The 26,434-nt window shown below is 43.8% G+C and overlaps 1 protein-coding gene across 1 annotated transcript in view; it reads right to left on the bottom strand.

Moving 5' to 3' along the window:
* The window catches only part of ARPC2 (actin related protein 2/3 complex subunit 2), a 35,677-nt gene extending 11,097 nt beyond the window's left edge, over nucleotides 1-24,580 (bottom strand). The window contains exons 1-7 of the mRNA XM_001155298.6: nucleotides 24,393-24,580; nucleotides 24,100-24,181; nucleotides 15,676-15,710; nucleotides 12,782-12,894; nucleotides 7,199-7,244; nucleotides 2,741-2,927; nucleotides 2,107-2,200 (exon numbers count right to left, since the gene is read on the bottom strand). Coding sequence (XP_001155298.1) covers nucleotides 2,107-2,200; nucleotides 2,741-2,927; nucleotides 7,199-7,244; nucleotides 12,782-12,894; nucleotides 15,676-15,710; nucleotides 24,100-24,173 — 549 coding nt within the window. The 5' untranslated portion in view covers nucleotides 24,174-24,181; nucleotides 24,393-24,580. The remainder of the gene's footprint in view (nucleotides 1-2,106; nucleotides 2,201-2,740; nucleotides 2,928-7,198; nucleotides 7,245-12,781; nucleotides 12,895-15,675; nucleotides 15,711-24,099; nucleotides 24,182-24,392) is intronic.
* Between the last annotated feature and the right edge of the window lie 1,854 nt (nucleotides 24,581-26,434).

Raw genomic sequence — 26,434 nt, 5'->3', positions numbered from 1 at the left:
GAATAAGATTGGTAAAAAACCAGCCAAATCTAAATATATACCTCAGAGCTTTTAAAATTAGTTTTGTTACTCTGGATTTAGCCCAATTTCTGAGCTACTGCATTTAATTCCCCTGTCAATTCTGCATAAAAACACATGAAATGCCTCTCTAGAGGCTTACTTTTAGGACCCAAGAGATACATGTATATTTATATATTCCTTCATCAAGTTCAGCACTAGCAAATGCTGAAGTGTCAATATTCCAATTTTTCTGTATAGTGACTCCCAAACTAGTTTCTGATTAATTAGCCAAAATACAAAAGCCACTAGGGATGGAGCAATTGAGAATATCACTTTTGAAGATTTTCCTAGCCACTTAGAAGGCTATGCAAAGTATCTTTACTGTTAAGCACAGCTGTCTTTCAACTCTATTTGGCAAAAGAGATTCTGCTTCAGAATTTAAAAATCTTTACCACCCTGCCAAGGAACAGAATGAAGGTAGTAACGTTTTCAAAAAATTTTACCATTGTACTAGATTTTGAATGCTGAGCCATCTCAGAAGAAACCAGCCTGAATGTCACTTGACCAATGAACTCTCATGTCCATCCTAGAGCCAGCAACTAACTGGCCAGCAGACTGGTACACAATGACCTGAATGCAACTACACCAAAAATCCAATTACAAAATGCCCTGCTAACTCTCAGGACTCTCTTTTTTTTTTGAGTCGGAGTTTCGCTCTTTTTGCCCAGGCTGGAGTGCAATGGTGCGATCTTGGCTCACTGCAACCTCTGCCTCCCAGGTTTAAGAGATACTCCTGCCTCAGCCTCCCAAGTGGCTGGGATTACAGGTGCCTGCCACCACACCCGGCTAATTTTTTGTATTTTTTTAGTAGAGACGGGGTTTCACCATGTTGGCCAGGATGGTCTTGACCTCATGATCCGCCCACCTCGGCCTCCCACAGTGCTGGGATTACAGGCGTCAGCCACCGCACCTGGCCTCTCATGACTCTTCTTAAGATGAGCTTCTTGTGAGGGAAGTACTCTATGGTGACCCATCCAAACTCAGGCTCAGTCTGTCAGTTCAACAACTCTACCTGTTCATGCGTTATCTACTACCAAATAATTGGCTATACAGTCCATTCTGAAAAGACCTTAGGACCAAACCAAGAGCAGCCACCTTACTAGAAATCTGAGGAAACACAAGAGGTTAGGGTTAGGAAACCTGACAAAGTTTTAGGTCAAAGACCCCACAGTAGGAAGGATACATAACATTCATTCATAGTTAGTATATTTAATTCTCAACTCACCCTTTAGTTCTGTCCTGCAAAACTAGAACCACTGAGAAAAAAAATATCAGGCTGGGCGCGGTGGCTCATGCCTGCAATCCCAGCACTTTGGGAGGCTGAGGCGGGCTGATCATGAGGTCAGGAGATTGAGACCATCCTGGCCAACACGGTGAAACCCCATCTCTACTGAAAGTACAAAAATTAGCTGGGCGTGGTGGCGCGCGCCTGTAATCCCAGCTACTTGGGAGGCTGAGGCAGGAGAATCGCTTGAACCCAGGAAGCGGAGGTTGCAGTGAGCTGAGATCGTGCCACTACACTCCAGCCTGGCGACAGAGCAAGACTCCACCTCAAAACAACAGCAGCAGCAACAACAAAAAACATTCACTGAGTTTTGTGGGAGTTGTCTATTAAATCTTCAACAAATTCTAACGTCAAGGCTGGGCATGGTGGCTCATGCCTGTAATACCAGCACTTTGGGAAGCCGAGATGGGCATCACCTGAGGTCGGCAGTTTGAGACCAGCCTGACCAACATGGAGAAACCCCGTCTCTACTAAAAATACAAAATTAGCTGGGTGTGGTGGTGCATGCCTACAATCCCAGCTACTTGGGAGGTTGAGGCAGGAGAATTGCTTGAACCTGGGAGGCGGAGGTTGCAGTGAGCCGAGATCGCTCCATTGCACTCCAGCCTGGGCAACAAGAGAGAAACTCCATCTCGAAAAAAAAAAAAAAAAATTCTAACATCAGTAGAGCTGCTAGATCTCTTTCCTACGCTCATGGTATGTTTGGGTGCAAAGGTATAAGTTGCCATGCATGGTTTTCCCCCAAGATGTCTGCTCCATACCTGCATGAACACCTTTCCAATGACCACATCGTCGTCATCCTTAAACACTGTGCTGAAGACTACTGTGACTCTGTCCTTTTTAGACTCAACATACCTGAGAGGAACAAAATCCATGAGGATAAGTACAGAATCAGAATGGGGTTTTGTCAATAACTTGATCTACAAGTACATCAGAAGGCTAAAGTCATAAATCTCTTAAATCATAATATAAAGGTGTGCCAAATGAGATGATATTTATGGTCAACAAAGTCAGTGCACAAAATGAATGCCCTAAGAGAGGCAGCAGATGGAAATTATCAGAAGTAGATTTTATTGACTTGTAAATATAACATGGACCTATGGTCACCCTGCCTGCTGACTATCCAGGCTATACTCTTAAACATGACTCAGAACAGTGGTGCCTTAAAGGAAAGCACTGGATTCTCTTTCCACCATCTGTCAGCTCTCAGTATCTGGAGAGTAGGAGGAGTGGCTGATTTCTGCCCTATCATCTACTTCCTGGCTTAAGACATTTTATGAGAAAAACATTTTCACGCAATACAGCTGAAAGTTTGACCAAGCCATATTTCTTTCAGTAAGTGCCATGGTGGTGTAGCAGCCATATCCAGGCTTCAGGACCAAATTCTATACTCACATGGTCTCATCATCCCTATAATGGATAACTGCCCTGTTCTCTCCTTCCTTGCCCTCTTCTTGGAATTGGAAGTATTTTTCAAAGACAGAGGCAAAACAATTTCGCTTCAACATGCCAGCTTGATGCACAATGGAATCCTTGGATGCCGGAAGATTTTCAAGGTCATATAGCAAAGAGACATTGTATCCTGGAGGGAAAGAAAAAACAAGAAACAAAAAACAACCCAGCAGTTACATTAAAAAAAAAAAAAAAAAAAAGCAGCATACTATCTATACCAAGTAAACAGAGACTAGAGGCAACTAAAAAAAATTTTTTTCAGGTTCTATTGACATTTTACTTTGTCTCATTATCTGTACTTTTAACCTGGGTAGAATATAGTCTATTTCCATCTACCTCACAGGGCAAAATGAGGTGAAATAAAATCTTAATTTTTATAAGATTCTTGTAAATATATATAATTAATGTTAATCAAAAATTTGAATCAGTATCAAAGATGACTAATTACAAATATGTAATGGGAGAAAGTCAGAACCTGGGAACTCTGATTGGAAATGTACCCTTCTAGACACAGTTGTAAAGGAGCCACATATATTTCTCTGATAGTTTAATGTGCCAAGTATCAATATGGCCAGCAAATGGGTAGCTTTGTGATAATAAGATAAACCCTTCTACGTGCCACTGCAAACTCTTTATGAGGTGGCAGGGTAGAAAAACCAACTACCTGTTCATACATATACCTCCCCAATAGCTTTTATTGGTATATATTGTACAATTTTTAAAACATTTTACTTCATTTGATCTCCATAACCACGCTTTGAAGTCTGCAGGCTAGATAAGGTTACTGTTTTACAGAGGGAAAAGGAGATTCAAAGAAGTGACGTGACTTGCCAAATGCAGCATGACACATAAGTGTAGGGCACTCTATTTTGAGTCGAACAGAACTGGGTCCAAATCCTAGTCTTGTCATTTTGTGACCTTAAAAAAACTGCTGGGTGTGGTGGCTCACACCTGTAATCCCAGCATTTTGGGAGGCCAAGGTGGGCAGATCACCTGAGGTCAGGAGTTTGAGAGCAGTCTGGCCAACATGGCAAAACCCTGTCTCTACTAAAAACACAAAAATTAGCCAGGCATGGTGGCGGGCACCTGTAATCCTAGCTACTTGGGAGGCTGAGGCAGGAGAATTGCTTGAACCCAGGAGGTGGAGGTTACAGCGAGCTGATATTGCACCACTGCACAACAGAGCAAGACTCCAGCTCCAAAACAAAACAAAAAACAAAAAAAAATTGCCTGACCTGTTAATTTCCTTATCTGTTAAAAAAAAAAAAAATTGGTGGTGGGGGGCGGGTAGGGTGGTCTGGGCACAGTGGCTCAAGCCTGTATTCCCAGCACTTTGGGAGGCCAAGGTGGGCGGATCACCTGAGGTCAGGAGTTCGAGACCTGCCTGGCCAATATGGAAAAACCCCGTCTCTACTAAAAATACAAAATTAGCTGGGTGTGGTGGTACACGCCTGTGGTCCCAGGTACTCCGGAGGCTGAGGCAGGAGAATTGCTTGAACCCGGGAGGTGGAGGTTGTAATGAGCTGAGATCACGCCACGGCACTCCAGCCTGAGCAACAAGAGTGAAATTCTGTCTCAAAAAAAAAAAAAAAAAAAAAAAGAAAAAGGAGTGGGGCAGGGGGTGCGGAGATAGGGGAGACTGTTGTGAGCATTAAAAGAATGTACAATACTTAAAGTGTGTGGAACATGACAGGTCATCAATACGGGTGCAGAACATGGACTGAAACCATTGGATGACCTGCCTTTTTACAGCATGTCCACTATGAATTCCCAGAAGCCAGCTGGAACACTTGATTATAGAATCAAATGATTAATAAGTGTCAAATGGCCTAGAGATGTTTTTGCAAGAATATTTCTACATCACTGAGGATCATTTTATATTCTAGGCAACTGACGGGAATAACTTCACCAGAACTGTATGGCTTTCACACTTCTAAGTATCTGAAACCTCATTACTATTTCATTTTTTCCCAAAAGCATTCCTGAGATCTGTATTTTTTTTTTTTTTTTTTTGAGATGGAGTTTTACTCTTATTGCCCAGGCTGGAGTGCAATGGCATGATCTCGGCTCACCACAACATCGGCCTCCCAGGTTCAAGCGATTCTCCTGCCTCAGCCTCCTAAGCAGCTGGGATTACAGGCATGCGCCACCAGGCCTGGCTAATTTTGTACTTTTAGTAGAGACGGGGTTTCTCCATGTTGGTCATGCTGGTCTTGAACTCCTGAATGCAGGTGATCCGCCCGCCCTGGCCTCCGATAGTGCTGGGATTACAGGCATGAGCCACCGCGCCCGGCTGAGGTCTGTATTTTTTGTTGAGCATGGGCTCTTCGGGAGGATGGGCTAAATCTTTGCTCTAGATAATGCTTAGCACATTTTTGGCACTCCAGTATTAAATAATATCAATCATCATTCCATTTTGGGTACTTGAAAACCAAATAAGCACACAGATTACAAGGTTAGATTAAAAAAGAAAAGATTTAGAGCTGAGGTTTGCTAGTTTTAGGAAGCCAAATAAGAGCAAATAAAACTATAGCTAAGGTAAAGTCTGTCTTTAAGTAAGGCTTCTAACATGATGAACAGAATATACTGAGGATGAAGAGAAGTAAAAATCTAGTATAACTTGGTGAGTTTTCCAAACGTGCCTAGATAAACCCATTAAAAAAGAGGAGGAGAGACTCTACGGTCTTTTTTTTTTTTCTCTTGAGACTGAATCTTGCTCTGTTGCCTAGGCTGGAGGGCAGTGGCGCAATCTCAGCTCACTGCAACCTCTGCCTCCTGGGTTCAAGCGATTCTCGTGCTTCAGCCACCCGAGTACCTGGTATTACAGGTGGCTGCCACCATGCCTGGCTAATTTCTGTATTTTTTATAGAGACAGGTGTCTCATTATGTTGCCCAGGCTGGTCCTGAACTTCTGAGCTCAAGCAATTCACTCACCTTGGCCTCCCCAAAGTGCTGGGATTACAGGTGTGAGCCACTGCACCTGGTTGAGACACTACTTTCACACACTTTTACATTTCACACTTCTATGAAGACAGGGTCTGCAATCTGGCAATGTCTATGATTTAGTGGGAGGTAGAAGGAGGCCCAGGGACAGAAACATAAACTTTCCATGTCAGGATGTTGGCTGTGACAAGCATGCCCAAGACTTTGGACATGATTTTTCTGTTCTAGATCTGTTTGTTTCTTTCTTTTAATACCTTGATTTCGCCAAAAGCCTACAGTGTTATCTTGGCTTTTATTTCTGTGACACATTCATCCCGCCAATTTGGAGATTAAAAAAAAAAAAAAAAAGGTGCTGGGTATGGTGGCTCATGCCTGTGATCCCAACTCTCTTCTCTGGGAGGCGGAGGCTGAGGTGGGTAGATTGCTCAAGGCTAGGAGTTTGAGACCTCCTTACTCTGTTTTGGCAGTCTGGGCAGCAGACAGTGAGACTCTGTTTCTACAAAATATTAAAAAAATTAATTGGGTATGGTGGCATGTGCCTGTAGTTCCCAGCTACTGGAGAGGCTAAAGCGGGAGGATTGCTTGAGCCCAAGATTTGGAGGAGGCTGCAGTGAGCTATGACTGTGCCACTGCATTCCAGCCTGGGCAACAGAATGAGACTGTCTGAAAAAATAGGTGAGGTGATGAAATAAGCTAGCACAAGTAACTGCTGTTAAGAGTGACAGAGAACTTCCTTCTTAGAAGACTTTTCTAATCAAGGTACCAAAGTTGTAACAGTTGAGTAAAAAATATTATGTTCCAATGGTCTTACTACCTGGTTCTCACTTTGGGGTCCTGCTAAATGCCTCAGAATTTGAGACATGCCACTGAATCACAGGGTAAAAAGGCTGTTCAGTTTTTCCACTTTAAACCTCCTTTTTAAAGCAGTATAACATAGCTGTTCTATTCAAGGATGACACGGTGCCTTTCAATTCCTCTGGCCATGAATGTTGAGACAACCTATTAGAAGACTGGATTAAGAAAGGGTCTGATTTTTATTACTTGAAATCACAAGAATAGTGTGGTGAATATTCCTCTTCTTTCTCCAAATATGTAGTATGCAGAATTACTAAGGGCTGAGGGTGGGAATCAATGTTTGCTCATTCTTTTCAAAGCCATTTTAATCACCATGAACAAACAAATGTGGCCCTCTGGCTGAAAGATTAAGTAAGAGTCATGTGGCCCCATCAAATAAATGTTAAAAATGTCATACATCAATTTTGTACCCCTACTGTGTTCCATACTGGACAAAGCAAAGCCCCTTAAAAGCTATTTTTATGGAGGGAGTTGAAATTAGGAATGGGCTCATGCAGAAATATTTGTAATATTTAAACGAAATCCTTTGGGTAAAAAAAGCGTAATATAAAAAGGACACCTCTCTTCCCATGTCATTCCATAGTTGCTCACATGACTACATACCTGATTCTGGATTTACCAAGAAACTCCCGTACACCCTCTTTAATAACTAGAAAATAAAAACAAAACAAAACCAAATACGTTAATCCAAAGGCCATGATAATTTCATTATTTTTAAAGTACTGCACTTGCCAAGCTCTTCCTAAGTTGGCATTCTTCCTAACTTTCATTTGGTGGATGGGAAAGTAGAGACAGAGGGGAAGTGGATTTAGTCACCAAACAAGTCACAAAACTGAGATGAGTATCTTTTTATGCCTGGGACAGAGTGCAATGGCGCGATCTCGGCTCACCACAACCTCCGCCTCCCGGGTTCAAGTGATTTTCCTGCCTGAGCCTCCCAAGTAGCTGGGATTACAGGCATGCGCCACCATGCCCGGCTAATTTTTTTTTGTATTTTTAGTTGAGATGGGGTTTCTCCATGTTGGTCAGGCTGATCTTGAACTCCTGACCTCGGATGATCCACCCGCCTCATCCTCCCAAAGTGCTGGGATTATAGGCATGAGCCACTATGCCTGGCCAAGAATCTTTAATCAAAGCTCATCCTTTTTTAGGACTTGACTACACCCTTAGTATGTTCTCTGTTCTCCTCCAGATCCTACATTGTACTTAATCATGTTTTGTTTTCAAGAGAGCAAAAGGATGCCAAATTCCAAGTGAGAGAACAGATTGTTAGTTATCAACCTAAGTACAGGCTGAGCCACTAACCCAGGTGAATAAAGAGAAAAAACCAGGACTCTAGGGAACTGATCTGTTTGTCTGCTGATCTTGTATGCTTTAAAATTACTCAGTGCATAGCCAGCTCTTAAGGCAAAGGACAGTCAATAATGAAATCTTAGCTAGCTATTAATACTGGTGTCCAGAAGGTTGTATACTCTACATGTCTTTCCCCCCAAACCAGAACCTACTGCTGGCTACTTTCCAGGTTTTTGAATTAAATGAAAACAACAACAAAAAAACCCAAAAAACCAAGAACCCCTTTTATACCTTCTGCTATGGTTTGAATGTCCTTTCGAAAACTCATGTTAAAAATTATGATTTTTTTTTTTTGAGACGGAGTCTTACTCTGTTGTCCAGGCTGGAATGCAGTGGTGCAATCTCAGCTCACTGCAGCCTCCATCTCCTGGGTTCAAGCGATTCTCCTGCCTCAGCCTCCTGAGTAGCTAGGACTACAGGCATGCACCATCATGCCTGGCTAATTTTTCCACACCCAGCCAAAACTTACGATTATTATTATTGTTTTGGAAGCAGGGTCTTACTCTGTAGTCCAGGCTACAGTGCATTGATACAATAGCTCACTGCAGCCTTGAACTTCTAGGCTCAAGTGATCCTTCTACCTTGGCCTCCCAAAGTACTGGGATTATAGGAGTGAGCCACCATGCCTGGCCACATGTTGAAATTTAACTGCCACTGTGACGGTAATAGGTGATTAGGCCATGAGGGCTCTGCCCTCATGAATGGATTCATGTTGTTATAGGGGAAGTTGGTTTGTTATCCACAAGAGGGGCTGTTAAAAAAGTGAGTCTGGGCTAGGTATGGTGGCTCATGCCTGTAATCCCAGCACTTTGGGAGGCCGAGGCGGGGTGATCACGAGGTCAGGAGATTGAGACCATCCTGGCTAACACAGTGAAACCCCATGTTTACTAAAAATACAAAAACAAAAAAATTAGCTGGGCATGGTGGCGGGCGCCTGTAGTACCAGCTACTCGGGAGGCTGAGGCGGGAGAATGGCGTGAACCCGGGAGGCAGAGCTTGCAGTGAGGTGAGATCGCGCCACTGCACTCCAGCCTGGGTGCACTCTAGCCTGGGTGACAGAGCAAGACTCCGTCTCAAAAAAAAAAAAAAAAAAAAAAAGAGTCTGGCCCTCTCTTGCCCTTCTGCCTTTTGCTACAGGATGACGGGAAAGGGCACGAAGGCCCTTGCCAGATGCTGGTGCCACGCTCTTGGACTTCGCAGTCCCCAGAACGTGAGTCAAATAAACATATTTTCTTCATAAAGTATTCAGTCTGTGGTATTCTGTTATAGCAACAAAAAACAGACTGAGACTCCCTATTTTTTTCTCTGTCACCGTGACTGCTTCACCTGGTGGAAACTGCTTCCAGAATGACATGGCTTAAGAAACAAACATTTTATTTTAATTTAATTAATTCATTTTTTTTGAGATGGAGTCTCACTCTGTCACCCAGGCTGGAGTGCAGTGGCGTGATCTCGGCTCATTGCAACCTCCACCTCCTGGGTTCAAGCAATTCTCCTGCCTCAGCCTTCCTAGTAGCTGGGATTACAGGTGTCCACCACCACCCCAAGCTAATTTTTATATTTTTTAGTAGAGATGGGGTTTCACCATGTTGCCCAGGCTGGGCTCGAACTCCTGACCTCAAGCAATCCACCTGTCTTGGCCTCCCAAAGTGCTGGGATTACAGGCGTGAGCCACCGCGCCTGGCCTACTTATTTATTTATATACAAAGACAGGGTCTCACTACGTTGCCCAGGCTGGGCTTGAACTCTTGACCTCAAGCGATGCTCCTGCCTTGGCCTCCAAAAGTGCTGGGATTACAGGAATGAGCCCCCACGCCTGGCTGAACAATAATTTCCTAATATTCCACATATTTATTTAACCATTTTCCTATAGCTGGAAGAAATTTTCAACCGGCAAGACTACATTTTCTTACACAAGGGCAAAAGATAAATAATGCCACATGTAGTTCCTATTTGGTGATCGCACAGACACTGTGAGGTATCTCTTTTACCGAAGAGGAATTGAGAGGAGGGGCTCAAGGTCACGAGAGTTTGTTGGTGGCACAGAGAGACTTGACCTTCAGGTGTCTGATACACCACTTCTTTAAAAAAAGTAACATGCATATCCCAAGAATTTGAAACAGCATGCGACCTCTGAGCTACAAGTCTGTGTTGCACGTACTATTGGTATTTCGAGGAAGGGGAAATCAGATGTGGTGGGGATTTAGTTTAAATCCCTAAGTCCCTAAGATTTAGTTTAATTTCAAGCTTACTAAGTTAATATTCTGAGATCTAAGAGGTACTGAGAGCCAAATTTATATCATGTTCAACTGCTTTGCTCCCTCCCCTTGGTAAAACCAGCCAACACTTCCTTGTCACTTCACTTGCACTTTTAACCATGATTCACTTTTCAGTTTGCACCCCCTCTCCCAATATGACACCAGGAGATGGGTGGAGGCAACCTATCACTCATCACCATTACCTTCCCACTCTAGCAGCAGAGGCATTCCACCTTTAAAAATGGCCTGTGACAAAGTAATAACCTTCCTGTGGTTATCATGGGTTGGTCACTGTTTAACCAACCCAGGGAGCCATTTACTGTGCACTCTGCTCCAACACTATGAATGTTACTTACTCCACCCACTTGAGTGGGTGGGGTTGGTTCTTTGACCCTTGTGGTAGCTACAAGAATAGCAATGTGTTCTGGAGCTCCATTGTAAGAAAAGCACAGAATGGAAAGGAGATTTAAGAAATCTAGCTTAACTCTTTCTTTCCAGGATTATTATTATTGCATTTAGATCTTTTCCTTTTTTTGAGGTGGAATCTCACTATGTCGTCCAGGCTGGACTTGAACTCCTGGGCTCCAGCAACTCTCCCCACTTGAACCCCTCAAGCCAACTGTGTGAAGTCCCAACACACAGTTGGCACTACAGGTGTGTGCCACTGTGCAGGCTTGCACCTAGTGAAGACTGTCTAGGGGAGAATGATTACACAATTTAAAAAAAGTCTATTCAAATATTTTAACACTTCTTTTCAGGTAGTTATAGCTGATCCAAAGCAGCGATGCAGCTGGACATGGTGGCTCACATCTATAATCCCAGCACTTTGGGAGGCCCAGGAAGGAGGACTGCTTGAGCCCAGGAGTTTGAAACTAGCCTGGGCAACATAGTGAAACCTCCTCTCTCTAAAGAACAAACAAACAAAAAATAAGCCAGGTGTGGTGGCACGTGCCTGTAGTCCCAGACACTCAGGAGGCTGAGGTGAGAGGACTGCTTGAGCCTGGGAGGTTGAGGGGTGCAGTGGCTGTGATTGCGCCACTGCACTCCAGCCTAGGTGACAGAACAAGACCTTGTCAAAAAAAAAAAAGAAAAAAAAAAAAGAAAAGGCTGGGCACGGTGGCTCACACCTGCCATCTTAGCACTGTGGGAGGTCGAGGCAGGCAGATCACCTGAGGTCAGAAGTTTGAGAGCAGCCTGGCCAACGTGGTGAAACGCCATCTCTATGAAAAATACAAAAAATTAGCCAGGTGTAGCGGTGCATGCCTGTAATCCCAGCTACTCAGGAGGCTGAGGCAGATGAACTGTTTGAACAACTGTTGAACTTTTTAATTAAAGATGAACTGTTTGAACTCAACACTGTTGAGTTGGAGGTTGCAGTGAGCTGAGATGGCGCCACTGCAGTCCAGCCTGGGGCAACAGAGTGAGACTCCACCTCAAAAAAAAAAAAAAAAAAAGAGGCAGGGCTGCTTTAACAGCCATTTGTTTTCTTTCACTCTTTATCTGGTAAAGAAGTGTCAGCCACTATCTTTTACAAAACAATTCTTCATAAGCTTTATAAAAGCACTAGGTCTTCTTTCTGAAGCTTTTCTTTTTCCAGTAAACTAATCTGGATTCCAAATCCTCTAAATATTTCTTCTTTCTTTGAACTTATGAGAAAATCAATTGCATTTGAATAACTAAGGGAAGCAACCGATGGCTCTTGGTATTAAGACTAATTTTAGTTTTTAAGCTAAAAAATTAAACAAGCTTTTGACCATATTCCTTTACAAATCATCTTTTATTATATAAGTTTTAAATAATTCAAAAGCTACTACTTTTCAGAAAGAAACAGCTATGGTTATATCTTCATTTAACAGATTAAGGAGAACCTAGTTTGTTAAAACTAAGAAATTTGAAAACTGATTCAGGAACTGAGTCATATTTCCTGCTTTGAGACCCAACCACAGCGTGCACAAACTGGTGTAATAGCATTTTCTTTCTTCCATAAATGGCTCTCCTCAGAGCAAATACAGTTCAACAGGAACCAAACCTGCTACTTAACTATTTAAAGAAGCCAGTGAACAAGGCATGGACACCAAAGTTTCATAATGTCTGGACATCTTATTTCCCCTATGGTAGTTATAAAGAAGAGATATTTAAAGAGGGTAGCTTTAAAGAGCTTTAATTAAAAATTTCAAAAGACAGCTATTTGTGCCTAAGCCTCCAGAATGAGAACCCGAGACTATAAAATTTAAACAAGCTAGAAGTTATCTATCTGCCTTGATAATATTACAAAAATAGAACAGAACCTAATTCTTGCAACAGCTATTTTTGTACTGATCAAGGAAAAGTATTCTTTGCTATGTTTTTGGAGAACTAAAGCTATTTTTGTTTCCACTGTTTTAAAGCAAGCAAGCAAGAGTCAAAACCTTTTCTAGGAAACATAATTCATTGTAGGAATCAAGTCAAGAGCCCCTAGTTAGGTGAGCAAGTAGTCATGCGGGGGTGATTTAGTGCCATGGATCTTCCATGAATGGCAAACTGCCAATGAAAGGTGAGGAAACAAGAGTCCCAAGGAAAATGATGTGGATCTTACCTCATCAGCACCATGTGCCTGAAGTTCCTTGTAGAATTTCAAAGAAATACTGACCATCACTTTTGTTTTGTCTCCATTAGGATTTGAAATATGATAGAGGACCCCATCGAAATCTGTGAGGAAAGCAAATAAGATTGCGTAACAATTTGGGAATGGGAAATAATCTCTCCAAGCGCCTACCTTGCCGTAGGCCACAAGGAAGACCCCTTTTAAGGAGGCATGTAAGTAAAATGGAACTTATTTTAAATCCATGTGACAAATCAGCAGAAACACTGGGATAGAATTGCTGAGCACTCGTCTCTTTGCTCTTTCTTAAAATTACAAAGCTATTCTTTCCTTAATCACAGCTTGGTGCTGAAATAATTGGATTTTACATGTATATAAGCAGAACGAACAGTATAATGAACTCTCATCTCCATCATGAGGCTTCAACAATTTTTTTTTTTTGAGATAGAGTCTTACTCTGTCACCCAGGCTGGAGTGCAATGGTGTGGTCTCGGCTCACTGCAACCTCTGCCTCCCAGGTTCAAGAGATTCTCCTGTCTCAGCCTCCCGAGTAGCTGGGACTACAGGCATGTGCCACCACACCCAGCTAATTTTTCTATTTTTAGTACAGACGGGGTTTCACTGTGTTGGCCAGGCTGGTCTCGAACTCCTGACCTCATGATCTGCCCACCTCAGCCTCCCAAAGTGCTGGGATTACAGGCGTGAACCACCTTGCCCAGCCTCAACAATTATTAACACATGGGCAATTCTTGTTTCATTTAGACATCCTCCTTCCCATTGATTTATTTTGAAGCAAATCCCAGATACAACACATAATTTCATCCATAAATACTCAGAATATATCTTTGGAAGATACAGAAGACTATTTGTTAAAAAACATAACCACGATACTAGTGTCATGCCTAAATTTTTAAAAAGAATTTCTTAATATCAAATATTCAGTCAAGGCCGGGCACAGTGGCTCAAGCCTGTTAACCCAGCACTTTGGGAGGCCGAGGTGGGTGGATCACTTGAGGTCAGGAGTTCAAAACCAGCCTGGCCAACATGGTGAAACCCTGTCTCTACAAAAATTACAAAAAATTAGCTGGGTGTGGTGGCACATGCCTGTAATCCCAGCTACTTGGGAGGCTGAGACAGGAGAATCGCTTGAACCCGGGGGTGGAGGTTGCAGTGAGCCAAGATCATGCCATTGCACTCCAGCCTGGGCGACAGAGCAAGACGCTGTCTGGGAAAAAAAAAAAAAAAAAAAAAAAATTAGCCCGGTGTGGTGGTGGAGATCTGTAGTCCCAGCTACTTGAGAGGCGGAGGCAGGAGAATTGCTTGAACTCGGGGAGGTGGAGGCAGCAGTGAGCAGATTATCAACGCCACTGCACTCCAGCCTGGGTGACAGAGTGAGACTCAGTCTCAAAAAAACAAAACAAATATTCAGTCAAGTATTTAAATATTCTCTACTGTCTCAAAAAATTTTAAGCATTGTTGTCTTATTTGAATTAAGATGCAAACAATATCCACACATTGCATTTGGTTATCTTTTGAGTTGCTTCTAATCTATAGGACTCCCCTCTTTTTCGGTTCTATCTTTCTGCAGTACACAGGACTGACTCAGCCTGTGTAATTCCTGAAACTAGGAATAGGTTCCTGAAACTAGAATTAGGTGCTGAGTGCCATCACTTTATGGAGCTGTCATGGGAATCACGAAGGGATATCTGGCAATGCTAGTTAGTAGGAGGGTAAAGGGATGGTGCCTGGCTTCCAGGTAACAGCACTTCAGAGCTGCAAAAGTCTTCCAAGATCATCTTGTCGAGGACTCTTGTTTTAGAAAGGGTGGTTGTATTCCTCTGAGTTCATTCACCTAACAAGTAAATAGTACCAACACCTAATTCTTTATAGGGAACAGAAAGCAGCAACATCTCTCTCTGACTTGATGAACACATCTCTAGCTCTTCATGTTTCCCTACTACTCTAGTGCTAGGCAAACTAAGACTGACAGCTACTTGAAGATAATGTAATATTTCCAAATTAAAAAACAACAACAACAACAAAACCTCAGTTTTACCACAAAATTAAATCCAAACTTCTAATTTATCAGCAGGTAACTTTATATTGTCAGTCATCAGTGGATTAAATACATGAAATGGTCATCTATTATAAAGAGCTCAAAAAGACCTGATGAGGGACAGTATCCAAAATGTCAAAGCTTTTTTTTTTTTTTTTTGAGATGGAGTCTCACTCTGTCGCCCAGGCTGGAGTGCAGTGGCGCGATGTCTGCTCACTGCAAGCTCCGCCTCCTGGGTTCATGCCATTCTCCTGCCTCGGCCTCCGGAGCAGCTGGGACTACAGGCGCCCGCCACCACGCCCAGCTAATTTTTTGTATTTTTAGTACAGACAGGGTTTCATCATGTTAGCCAGGATAGTCTCGATCTCCTGACTTCGTGATCCGCCTGCCCTGGCTTCCCAAAGTGCTGGGATTACATGCATGAGCTACCACACCCAATCCATGTCAAAGCTTATTTTAGGTACAATTTTCTTTTCTTGTCTCTCTCTTTTTTTTTTGAGACAGTCTCACTCTATTGCCCAGGCTGGAGTGCAGTGGTGCGATCTCAGCTCACAGCAACCCCTGCCTCCCAGTTCAAGTGATTCTCCTGCCTCAGCCTTCCGAGTAGCTGGGATTACAGGTGCCCACCACCATGCCCGGCTAATTTTTGTATTTTTAGTAGAGGGGGTTTCACCATGTTTGCCAGGCTGTTCTTGAACTCTTGACATCAGGTGATCCACCTGCCTCGGACTCCCAAAGTGCTGGGATTACAGGCATGTGCCACTGTACCCAGCCTATTTCCTATTTTTCATATTGTACCTTCTCTTCAGAGGGCTGAGATAAAGATGCTTACCTGCAAATGTTACTTCTACTGCTTCCGGTTTGTTTCTGTAAACAACAAAAAAGGTCCTCAGTTAAGATGACTGTATTGCTGCTTACCTTCAAAGAGAACTGGAAAGGCACCTGAGCTTCACTTAAGATCAGACCATTCTGTATAAATTTTAGGTTACTGCCAATCAGAGTACACAATTCATTTTCTCATGGTCCTGAACCTTTGGACTTGCTTTAAGTAGAAGATAAAAAAGGAAGGTCAGATAAAAAAGGAAGGTCAGCCATAGCTTTTGTTTTTCACCTGCTGTTGAATCTACTGCTTTGGTTGGTGCTCGCTTTCAATTCTGAATTTCCTAACAGCATGCTATATACCACAAAATGCCATCTTTTGGTCAATGCCTTCCCCACAGGACAGTGGTATTAGGAGTAAAACGTTCAGCAGGAAAATGGCTAAGTATAATGTAGAATGGTTTTAATATGCTTAAAGAGAAAGGATGATTTCGGGCCATAAACAAAACGGCAAGTTCTATTCCACTTCAAAACCCGTCTGTAAGCCTTCCTACTCATCTTTCTTTCTTCCTTTACATCACCAAAGTACTTACCACTCACCTTCAAGAAACCCTCTTTAGTTCTACCCTAGTTTTGTCTTGCTTTGTAAATTCCAGCTCGGAACTTAAAATAGACAGTGTAACACAAAATAACACTATGAAATCACTAAGAATAGTCAGGACATCTGCTTTACAACTTTAGCTTTCTCATCACGCTCATGTTTTGGGACAAATACCCTTACACCTTTGCATTCTCCCCTATCATCAATAAAATGGGGGAATAAAAATGAACCTATTTACCTCATGGAACTACTACATATAACACAAGAACAGACCTGAAGTCCAAAGTAGGAAGCAAATGAAGACTATTGCCTTACCAGGTGGCTACCTGTAAACTCAATGATTCCACTTTGTTTTAGGGGCTAGCAAACAAGATGCACATGTTTTCACATTTATTTTTGTCTAACTTGCTCAAGACCTCTTAATCAAGTACGTATCTTTCCACCATCTCTGCTCCATTACCTGCGAAAGAAACCAGGACTAAGTTGCTCTCCAGGGATGCTGGGAAATAATGGAATATATAACATGGTTTATGAGTGTTAAAAAGCTGATATAGAAGCCAGACAATACCTTTCAAAGAAACTGGCTTCTATGAAGCATGCTAGCCCTGCTGAAAAATCAACCTATACGAATCATACAAAGCTTCACCTTGCTTCTTCAAAGCCCTCTATATGTGACTTAGGAAAAGCGCACTGGGTATCTCTACGAATTGAAGTATCAAGTGGGTTTACGGAGAAGCAGAGAGTTCAGAATAGAAGGAAAAAACTAGATGAAAATTTAAATTGCTTCTGAGCCTTCATTTTGAAACTGTAGCCAGGAAACAAAGGCAACGAGTCCAATACCATTCCTCACCTCTAGAAAACAAGAGCAAAGAACAAAAATATGGAAATGTTAATCATGGACCAACTGAATGAAATATTAAGAGGATGACCAATGGGAGGAAGCATGGAAGCATACTTTCCTGGGGAAGGCTGACTGTGCTGAAGAGTCAGGGAGTTTATAAAAGCCCATTATTACATCACTTAGTAGGTTTTTTTTTTAACCTTTAGGTTTTAATTCAGCCAAAGAAGGGCTGAGTTCCTCACTCTCCTACTTTGTCAAAAGACCTGAGAAAAACCAACTATAAATAAATAACCTTTGGGCTCCAAGTCATAAACACTTTGAATCTCTAATTTCAAATTTCTCTAGGCATAAAGTATCCTGAGCACAGATCCTTGTGGGAAAAGTTGCTACGATCGATCTTAAGTGGTTTGCTGTCTGACTTAGCAATATTTGTCAAATCACATTCATTAATATTTTAGTTTACTATTTATGGCTAGAAGAGAGAGAATGGCTGCTGAGGAGAGTATTAGGCCAAAGGAGACTTCATGGGAAGTCTTCTGGGAGTTAGAGGTCCGAGAACTCAGTGCCTTAACGATGAGTTTGCTGAGCGTGAAGTATACCATCACAAGATTGCTTCTCAATTCCAAGACCTGGCGTTTGTTATTTTACTTCTGTGGTTTAAAATTACAAAGGAGCGGGAGTAAGACTGGCCCAGGAAAAGTGTTCCACTAAATAGGCCGCCAGAACTAATAGTTACATTATTTACTGTTCTACCAGCTGCTAAAATTTCAGATGCTGGGGGTGAGAAAAAGTAAGTTATTTAGAATTCAGAATTTATTGTCTATGTGACCACAGGCAATGCTCCTCAAATGTCACCGGGCCTCAGGTTCCTCTTCTACAAAATGGGGACAAAACATCTACCTCCCGGGTTGGTGTGAAGACTGAGATGATATATGTCCAGCAGTACAGCAGTCTCCCCTTATCTGTGGGGGATATGTTCCAAGACACCCAGTGGATAAATAAAAGTGTGGATAGCACTGAACTGTAGCAAAGAAACACCAAGGTCACTTTTTTTACTTAAAGGAATCACTTCATGGGTTCTCTTTGGCATATCCAAATTGCCAGCATCATTACTCCTGTACTTTGGAGCCATTATTAAATAAAATAAGGGTAACTTGAACACAAGCCCTACAATGCTGTGACAGTCAATCTGATAACCCAGACAGCTATTAAGCGACTAACAGAGGGTAGCGTACACACTGTAGATATGCTAGACAAAAAGATGATTCATGTCCCGGGCAGGACAGCGCAAGATTTCATTATGCTACTCAGAATGGTGCACAATTTAAAATTTATGGATTGTTTATTTCTGGGATTTTCCATTTAATATTTTCAGACCATGGTTCACTGCTCACTGCAGGTAACTGAAACTGCAGAAAGCAAAACCACAGATAAGGGGGGACTACTGTACAGCAAAGTTTCTCAAACGGTGTCTTGTAAGTTATAGATATGCTGAGGTAATGATCCCCATATCCCTTAGGGCAGGCAGCAGGTGGCAGGATCTCTGAGAGGCTAGACCATTTACCCAAATGTGCCATACAAATACAATCATGTTCTGTGTGCCATACGATAAACAAGGTTAAGAATCACAGTGAAGGATGCCTGCACGGTGCTTACTTAATATGTAGTAGTTACTTATTCAATATCTACCCCCACCCCCAATCCTCAAGAGCCCTGGTTTTCTCAGTTGTAAATGAGATCCACTATCTGTCACAGAAATGAAATGAAACCATGTTAAGGCATATAGCACAGTGCCTAGCTCATAGAAGGTAATCAATAAATTAGTTCTTCTCCTAGGTGGAGTCAGAGATCAGACTCTGAAGCTGTGGTTGGGAGAGGTTTTAGGATTGCGGTAATTCCCTGAATCAGGAATTGGTTAGCAGTACAAGGAAAAACAGAACTCCTGTAAGTGTCAGACTGCTGTAATGTCCGGAATCCTAGAACAAGCCGGCTGGGTAAGTCCTCAGAGTTACTGCCTGGACAACCCAAGACACTAAAACATAATCAATTCATTCAGATAGGTTTTAAGAGCTATTCTTAAAACCCTTTAGAAAAAATTTTCTTCTATCTTTTCTCTAAGGAAGCTTCTAGAATGTCAATGATCAATCCAGAAAGGGCTCCTGGCAACTGTATTATCTCATCTTCTTTTCTCATTAACAACTTTGGGGTTTTTACTCCTGAATGCACCCTAGGATCCAATTCCCCATTTTTTTCCTTTTTCTTTTTTTTTGAGATGGGGTCTCGCTCTGTCACCCAGGCTGGAGTGCAGTGGTGCCACCTCTGCTCACTGCAACCTCCGCCTCCTGGGTTCAAGTGATTCTCCAGCCTCAGCTTCCTGAGTAGCTGGGATTACAGGTGTGCGCCACCACACCTGGCTAATTTTTGTATTTTTAGTAGAGATATGTTTTGTCATGTTGGCCAGGCTGGTCTCAAACTCCTGACCTCAAGTGATCCGCCCTCCTTGGCCTCCCAAAGTGCTGGGATTACAGGCGTGAGCCAGGGTGCCTGGCCCCAATTCCCCATTTGGGCATTTATGTCTCTCTCCTACTTATCCCTTCTTATGTCCTGAATTAGAGGAATTACTGAATTCTGCTCACTATAAAGGTTTCTGAGCATTCTCCTTTAAATCTTCTGTAAGGCTCCCATCATTCTTTTTGAGCAAAGCCTAAAAAAATAGATCATATTAGGTAAGAGGTGGTCCTATTCTCTGCTAAGCCATATCTCAAAATACGGAGAACAGAGACCTAAAAGCTGATTTACTCAATGTCACAAAAATGTCAGCTCCTAAAGAAACAAGGAATCATTCTATCTGGCTTCATTAATTTCTTCAATAAACCAATTTACTGAGTTGACTATATACACAATGAGGATGCTGGGGAAACAAAGATGATTAAAGTGATAGACTCAGCTCTTAAGGAGTTATCAGTTTGGTCCAGCACAGCTCTGGGGCTTCAGGACCAAAGTGGTCCCAAGTAGGCCACAGGACAGGTGGCAGTGTGTAATTAACTACAGTGACCTGTAAAAAGACCAACCAGGTCTTCTTACTGAGTCGGACACAACATTCCATTTCTTCTAAATGCTTAAACAATGTCCTAATTCCAAATCACTCCAAACAGCCTGTCTCTCTGAGGACATATGCAATATATTTGGGAATGAGAACAGAGTATCAGCAAGATTTAATTTATTCCTTTTTCAAATTTCTCTTCCCATCATCCTCGCCCACCCCAACTGGCACTGCTTGCTTACTGAGTTTCACTCCCCCTCATGGAACCACAGCTCCCCGCAATATGCACTGGCTGTGGCACGGAGCCAGCACACACTTAAATCCAACAGCAATTTGCATCTGACAGAATTTCCTCAATTTTGGACTCCAGACTCCAGCTAAGTTGACAGGCCTCGCTTCTCAGTTATGAAACGGTTCTTGGTGTGTACACTAATGAAAGAATTAAATTAATTTGTCTGATTACTTTTGCTTTGAGGGTCTGGGTAAGAATTTCCAAATGAAAAGGCAATGCTGTTGATCAGACCTGTGCATGAGGTTATTTGCAGTGCTGGGCATAGCTTTTAAGTCAGTCACATTCTCTTAGTTTGTGGGCTGCTGGGAAGACAATTTACCAATAATTATTATTTTGTGACAATCTATGAGTTGTTTCAATAAGCCACTTCCCAGAAGTGTGTAGGAAAAAATTAAAAAGCAATCTGTTTGGAATGAACCTTAGGCTTTGTCAAACTGCCTCCAAATTAAAAGGTTATCATGATCAAATGTATTCTTAAACAGTTTAGATGACAACACTGCTTTACCCAAAAGAAAGCTGATACTTTTAGTAGGAGGCCACTGGTGAGAAGATCCAGCAGGATGATCTGAGAGGAATCATTAAAAAAAAAAAAAATCAACTTCAAATGGAAAATTAATGCAACTATATTCTGAAGTATATGCCACAGAACTATTTTTAAGACCATCTCATGCTTTCATTTTCAGAAGCTGGAACAGTGCTAATAGAACTTTGCAATAATGGAAACGTTCCATGTCTGTGCTAAATACAACAGCTACCAGCCACATGTGGCAAATGAGCACCAGAAATGTGGCTAGTGTGACCGAGGAACTCAATTTTATTTCAACTTAATTTTTACTTAAATTTAGCCAGCCACTTTGTATGGCTATCTTATTGGACATCACAGAGATGGAAGATGCACTCTGGAAAAGGCTGCTCCGAACTGTAATTTCCCCCATCGGTTTATTCTGAGAAGTGCAAAAAGTAGGGTGGAGCTGACCTCTCCTAGCAGGTTCCCACACCAGCAAAGCTTTTCAAATCTCCAGGGTTTCTCCTCCAAATTACTCCCTTTAATGTCTTTCTCTGATCTCCACCCCAACACCTTTCACCCCTTAGCACCTCCCTAACTTGGCTAATAGGCTCTCAGAGAGGCCCCTTTTTTTCTGTTGCTGCCTGGGCTGAGCACTGGTAGAATCCCATACATGTTTATGATAACCACACTAGGCAAACTCTGCTGGAAGTTCTGGAATAGGCATGCACCTTGCCTTACCTTACTGGAATGTCTGATAATTTACACTTGCTTCATTCGGGCTTCTACTGGGTGATATATCTGTAATCCCAGGAGAGCCCTGCCTACCAGGCACAATATCATGGTCTCTTTTTTTTTTTAAAGATTTTCAAAGTTTCAAATTTTCAGCAGAATGTTTTGAGCCTGCTTATTGAAAACCACATCTCAAAGGGGGAGATGAGCCAGAATAAAAGCCTAGATTTATACACACACACACCCGCACATGTGCACAAGCATACACACCAGTGCACCCCCTATACAGCTTCCCTACAATGCATATCTTTGTAAAAAATGTCCTGAGGAAAGGAGCAGTGCTGTAATCCCAGCACTTTGGGAGGCCGAGGCGGGCGGGTCACTTGAGGCCAGGAGTTTGAGACCAGCCTGGCCAACATGGTGAAACCCCATCTCTACTAAAAATACAAATATTAGCCAGGTGTGGTGGCACGTGCTTGTAATCCCAGCTACTTGGGAGGCCGAGACATGAGACTCACTTGAGCCTGGGAGGGCGAGGTTGCAGTGAGCAGAGATCGCGCCACTGCATTCCAGCCAGTGAGAGACTCTGTCTCGGAAAAAAAAAAAAAAAGTCCTGGAAGTTCTAACTTATGTCTTCCAGACTTGAGGTCCTATTTAATCCCTCCGAAATGGTTAGCTTCTCTTTTTAAGAATAATTTTCTAAAAGAGAAAGAAAGAACTGAAGTTCCGAATAATGGGCCACATTTTGGAATCACAAGTCATGAATACACAAATAGATGAGAATGGACTCCTATGTTAAAAGACATGCCTCTACTTGAAAATACACAGCCATTTATCTTGTGGATCAGCTTATAACCGCCCAGGTCTCATTCTTTGCTAGTCTGGACCTGAGAATGCATTAAGATCAGTTATGAAAATGCAGAAGTTAATTCAACTTCCTCCTATGTGTTACACTGCTCAGAAAAAAGTATACAGCAATCACCCAAAATAAGACTCTGGGCTGATTCATTTGAATATTTAAAATGCAAAGAAACTGGTAAGAGAGGCTAAGACAAGAAAGAAGCAAGTCAGCCTCAAATATAACCAACTGCAGCCCCTGGCAGGAAACAGTACTGCTCACTACACGTATTATTTCAAGGAAAGTAGTGCTTTGTTTTACAGATAAAATCTGTGGCCTTATAAAGGAGACAGGACATACTATACATTCAATTTAAATGGCAGTTAATACTTTCTAATGCCTCCAAGCCACAAGTACATTATGACCACTTAAAAATTCCCCTCTACCAATCTTCTCCCATCTGTGGATCTGCAAGCACTTTCCTATTACTAGTTCCCAGTTCACCAGAAACGGTCTGCACTTATTAACTGTGAAACCCAGATGTGAAGCCCCATGCTCATAGATAGGGAAATGAGGCAAAGGGACTGGCCACAGGCCACCAAAAATTAGAACCCCAAATCCTTAGCTCATGTTTTAAATATTATACTAGAAAAGCAAAGCAGCTTTGGAGGAGGAGGTTGTCTTCTACTGATTCTTGTGTTTGGCAGAGAGGCTGCCTTGGAAAGATGCCCTAAGCCCATCTTTTAAAAAGTCCAATCGTAAAGACAGGTTATCTAAGAACTTTATAGATTCTGGAGTCTTTGAAGTGTGTAACTGGGCCAGGGCTACCACAGAAGAAATCACAGACCTAGGGTCTTGATGTAAGAATTTACAGGATAACCAGATAAAGGCTAGTGGGTGAGGAGAGACTATTAGAACCTCAAAGGAGAGATAAGGAAGGGGTGTGGAGCGAGGGACAATTGGCTTTGCTTTAAAAATATGTAACAAAATGGCCCAGTGTCTCTCACAGAAGGGTTCGGGGAAGGGAAACCAGAGATCGCGTTTTTCCGGCTCTAAGACTGGGCCGGCTTTTAGTCTTCTCTTCTGCTTTTAAAGGAGATGGGGGTGGGGAACGAGAATGCTGGTGGCGATGTGGGCCTGCATCTCCTTCCCTCCTCCAGTCCTGGGAATTCCTGAAAACTCCTTCCAACCCAATTCCAAACAGGCTCTCTCTGGGTTCAGAACAATGCCGGGGAATTTCACGCAAGGAAAGGGTCCCCTTCTCGCCCCACCGGGCAGGGGGCTACTCCGGCGCGAGTTCCGGCTCCAGCGTCCCCCACGTCCCACAGGTCTCCTGCCCTTTGGCACGCACAGCCCTCACCACTCGCTGCTTCCGCATCCCTCCTCTGAGCCTCTCCCCACGCATCTCTGCCCCTCGCCCGGCCGCGCCCAATCGCCTCCCACGTCTACCCCGCTGGGGCAGCCCCTACACCCTGCCAGGCACCCCATTTCTCTCCTCCAGGTCTGGGGGACTGGACAACATTGGGGATTAGCTGGGGTCAACTCTTGCTTCCCCCGCCACCCCCGGCCCCGGGCGCGCGCTCACCCGGCGGCCGCGTTCTCGAACTTGAGCGCGAGCGTCTCCTCGATGATGCGGTTGTTCACCTCCAGCAGGATCATGGCGGCGGCTGCCCCGAGCAGGGGAAGGAGAAACAAGGGCCGGTGAGGGTGGGTAAGGGAGGCAAGGACGGAGGGAGCGGCCCTGCTGCCCCCTGAGTGGGGCTGGGTGGGGTAGGAGGTTAGGGGAGAAGGGGAGAGGGGCCGGGGTGGAGGGAAGGGTAAGACGAACGCGCTGGCCCACGCACGCAGACTGTGGAGACACCCACCCACCCAACCGACCTGGCCCCCGAAGCCTGAACCCGCCTGCCGAGCCGCCGCCGCCGCCGCCACTGCCGCTTCACCGACAAGCCCGGTCCCCGCCCAGCCCCCGGCTCTAGCCGGCCACTTCCGCTCTCACACCCACTTCCGCTCGCCGCCTGAACGCGCGGCCCCGCGGCGCCATTTCCGCTTCAACCCCTCGTGAACGCGAGCGCAGGCGCGCCGGAGGAAACGGAGGCTGCGCTTGCGTATGTGTGATGCCGCCGCCCCACCGTCTACTTTCCCACCGACCCCCCTTACGTCTACCGCCTACCAGTGCGTCCCCCGCGGAGCTGTCATTCCCCGAGGCTTTCCTGACTGTTCAGCTTCTCTCTCCCGCTTGTCCCAGAGATCCAACTCCATTCTTCCGGTCTTGTCATTTCAGAGACCTCGCAAGAAGCTCGCCCTTGTCGTCTCCCAGCCGGCTTCTTAGCTCCCAGCTTGTTTGATGGGGGTGCCTCTTTTTCTTTCCAGGTATAACTGTCCAGCGACACCATCACGCATTCATTTCTCCAACAAACATTTTCATGGGCTCTTGCTCTGCACTGGGGATGTAGTGGTAAATGAAATGGACGAGGCCCTGCCCTCGTGGAACTTACAGTCTGGCAAAGGAAACAGACAATAAAATTCTCAATTGTCTAAGGAGGCAGAGATGCATGGGGAGAGGATCAGAATAGGGATGTGGAAGCAGCGAGTGGTCAGGAGTGTGCGTGCCAAAAGGCGGGAGACCTGTGGGACGTGGGGGCAGCTGGGGCCGGAACTTGCGCTGGAGGAACACCCCTTGCCTGCTGGGGCGAGAAGAGGACCCTTTCCTTGCGTGAAATTCCCCATATTGTTAAAAGGACAATTAAAGAAATGAATGAGAGGTCACCTGGGTGAATAGGCAACTTAGATGGGCCTCCCTGTGTTCCTGTCATGCCTCCAATTCTGCGTCCAGGTGTCCGGAACACATTTTTTTCTGCCTTTGAAACCTTCCAGTACCTCTGGCAGAGATATACCATACCCTCCTTGTTACCTGCGTGCAGAATCTTAACTCATCGTTGTGCTACATCTGCACCTTCTGCCTTTGTGCCTTGTTTTGTGTTTTCCCTCCTCCGGGGAGAATATAACAAACTTAGCTGAATCCGTTCTACATACAAGGAAATAATTTATTTTCTGCTATGTGTTTGGGGATGGGGATAAAAAAATGAACAAGAAACTAGCTCCTATCATTAAGGCACAGATAGCCCTTTGAAACATTACTTAACGGGCTATGGATAAGCTTCAGGATATTGCTGATCCCCTAAAATTATACGCTAACTTAAATTTTTTTTTTTTTTTGAGACAGAGTCTTGCACTCTTGCCCAGGCTGGAGTGCAATGGCATGATCTCGGCTCACTGCAACCTCTGCCTCCCCGGTTCAAGCGATTCTCCTGCCTCAGCCTCCCAAATAGCTGGGATTAAAGGTGCCTGCCACCACGCCCGTTTAATGTTTTGTATTTTTAGTAGAGACGGGGTTTCACTATGTTGGTCAGGCTGGTCTCGAACTCCTGACATCATGATCCTCCCGCCTCGGCCTCCCAAAGTGCTGGGATTACAGGCGTGAGCCACCATGCCTGGCCTTTTTTTTTTTTTTTTTTTTTTTAATTTGAGATGGTGTCTCACTCTTGTCACCCAAGCTGGAGTGACGTTGCTATCTCTGCTCACTGCCCGCCTCCCGAGCTCAGGTGATCCTCCTGCCTCGGCCTGCCGAATAGCTGGGACTATAGACACGCACCACCAAGCTGGGCTAATTTCTGTATATTTTGTAGAGACGGGGTTTGGCCATATTGGGCAGGCTGGTGTCAAACTCCTGGGTTCAAGTGATCCACCTGCCTTAGCCTCCTAAAGTGCTGGGATTACAGGCATGAGCCACCGTGCCCGACCGATATGCTAACTTTGTAACATTAATGACTATTGAACTAAAATAATGTTTATAAATTGTTTAAAATATGTATGCTTATAATACTAAAAGGCTTGTAATGAAAAAAGCAGTTCCCTGTCCT

The sequence above is a fragment of the Pan troglodytes genome, chromosome 13 (assembly GCF_028858775.2).
Source record: "Pan troglodytes isolate AG18354 chromosome 13, NHGRI_mPanTro3-v2.0_pri, whole genome shotgun sequence".
Classification (NCBI taxonomy): Eukaryota; Metazoa; Chordata; class Mammalia; order Primates; family Hominidae; genus Pan; species Pan troglodytes.
Note: the sequence above shows the minus strand (reverse complement) of the source record. Positions and strands in the feature narration are given on the sequence as shown.